The 2,352-nt window shown below is 44.6% G+C and overlaps 1 protein-coding gene across 1 annotated transcript in view; it reads left to right on the forward strand.

The window, feature by feature from the left end:
* The window catches only part of LOC119323155 (pumilio homolog 23-like), a 5,736-nt gene extending 3,968 nt beyond the window's left edge, over positions 1 to 1,768 (forward strand). Inside the window, exons 10-11 of the mRNA XM_037596735.1 lie at positions 673 to 855; positions 949 to 1,768. Coding sequence (XP_037452632.1) covers positions 673 to 855; positions 949 to 1,510 — 745 coding nt within the window. The 3' untranslated portion in view covers positions 1,511 to 1,768. The remainder of the gene's footprint in view (positions 1 to 672; positions 856 to 948) is intronic.
* Positions 1,769 to 2,352: the final 584 nt, after the last annotated feature.

Here is a 2,352-nt window from a genome sequence, read left to right on the forward strand (position 1 = left end):
ATTGCAATGGATGTGCTTTATTTATGCTGTTGTAAATAAATGCCGGTAGGTACACTGCAATTTTGTGTACTGAAGCCATGCTCATGGGAATTGTTGGTGCTACCATATTTTCTTTATCATAAGTAGTAATCATCAAATAACAGCAATGGAAGAACTCCATTGTTTGTGTATGGCATTGGCATGGAGCCGCCCGTTAGGCAATTGCTACATTGCCGATAAAATTTTGTTCAAAACTCGGAAGTTTCCAAATATTATAACAATGGGAAACATTGGCAAGCCACACTAGAAGAGGGGGTTTGGCTCAACATGTTACGATCGGGTAATGTATAGCAAAAGAATATAGTCTAAAATAGAAAATAGATTTTCAGTGTGCCTCTTTACCATTGTATTGTCATGCTATAATCATGTACATACATCGTAATTTCTTCCACCATCTGTTGGCTCTCTACTTGGTAGTTGTGATGCATTTTGATTTCATGATATTCCAGTATTGTGCAACATAACATTAGCTTGTCATGCTAATTCTTTTGTATTTGGAAGTACCCCTGCTGTTTTAGCTGCATTGAATTATCTCAATACCTCACTTGTCATTTTACTTCTTCCGGAAGGCTATTTTGGCATAGTGCTGTATGGCGAAGACTGTCTGGCTTATATATACGTGTGATGTGACAGATTGCAAGGCCATTACGGGGAGATTGCTATGAATCCTTCTGGCTCATTCTTGGTAGAAAAATGCTTTACAGCGAGTAATTTTTCCCACAAAGAGGCCATCGTGTCAGAGCTGCTGGCTATGCAAAATGAACTATCTCGGACAAGACATGCCATCCACTTGTTAAAGAAACTGGATGTTGATAGGTTAATAATTCTTCTATTTCCCTCATACTTTTGTCTACGGACCTAGTATTTAGCATGTTAATAGACTTTCTCTTTCTATTTATTTCGTTATAGATACTCAAGACGACCCGACCAGTGGAGAGCTGCGCAAACTTCAAAAGAAACAACCCAGAGAGAATTTCAAGCCGAATTTGGCCTGAACAACAGTAAACCTGTTGGCCAGAGTATCGAGGAGCTGTTTTCTCCTCAAAGCCCTGCAAAGAAGCGTAAACAGAAAGAGAAGACCGACAAACCTACTACTGCGGATGCCGGCACCACCAAGCCAGAGTCATTTCAGAAAAGCACCAAGGGCCAGAAATCCGCCAAGGCAATGCCTGAGGGAGAATCGAGCAGCAAGAAACCCGTGAGCATGCCGTTCTTGAATGACAGTGGCAAGAGGAAATCGCCAGGTTTCCTATCGGACAAACCGATTCACAAGAAACAAAAACACGAGAGACCCACAGATGACAGGCGGTTTGTCGGGGATGGCAGCAGCGTTGGCACACCGTTGGTCAGGAATAATGTCAAGCAGAAACAGTCCATCGCCGAGCTTGCTGCTCTGGCTGGTAAGGATAAACTGACCGCAGGGGAGGTCCGGAAGCTGCTCAAGCCCGAAATTTCAGCCAAGGGTGGCTAACTCATCTCGTATCTTGTCAGCACTTGTAGAAAAGAGGACCCTGTTTCTCGCAAACCATGTGGACTAAGGCGGCGATTTTGTTGGTAGAGTAGGTTTCTGTTGCCTTGAGCTGTAAGATGCACGAATGGATCTATGTACTTGCAACAGTCACTAGAGATTATTAGTTTTGGTTCAGGTTTGAATTTCCGAAAATCTAATAGTAGAAAATCTTCTGTTATGTTTGTTTGGTATTGCTTGCTGATGATTTTGTGGGAACAACTCTGAATCATTTTGTGGGGACAACTTGTGTCGATTCTATGACGGACGAAGTGATGCGGGAACAACATAACTCACGCGCTGCTATAGGGTATTGGTTATATCATCGGTGAATTGTTGGCTGTTGCCACGTGTAAGTCGGAAGATTGGCAAGCGCAAAGTTTGTAACTGACGAAATGTATATCGAGCTACACATGCTTCATTCTTCGATGGTGGACGGGGTCGGCTGGTAAGACCAACTCTAGCCGATCCTAGAGACTAGAGTAGTAAAAATCTAGTTTTACTTTTCTAACCGAGACCTAGCCAAACTCCTAAAACTCATAGAGGAGGATTTTTTTTCCTCGGTCACGTATCCGGCGGCTATATTTACTCCACCCCTCAACGGCGGAGTAAAAAATCCTCACCTTTTTTCTCCACCGCTTTGCCCCCCTCCCAACGTTCCTGTTGCCCCCTTCTCCTAGTGGCCGGACCCTGTGACTGCCGATCCGTGTTGCCACGCGTCCTCGAGTCACCGCCGCCTCATCGGGCCGGCTTCCCCAAACTCCCCGCATCGCGGCAGCCACAAAGGAAGTACCTCGGTGTCTAGC

This window comes from Triticum dicoccoides, chromosome 6B, assembly GCF_002162155.2.
Source record: "Triticum dicoccoides isolate Atlit2015 ecotype Zavitan chromosome 6B, WEW_v2.0, whole genome shotgun sequence".
NCBI lineage: Eukaryota > Viridiplantae > Streptophyta > Magnoliopsida > Poales > Poaceae > Triticum > Triticum dicoccoides.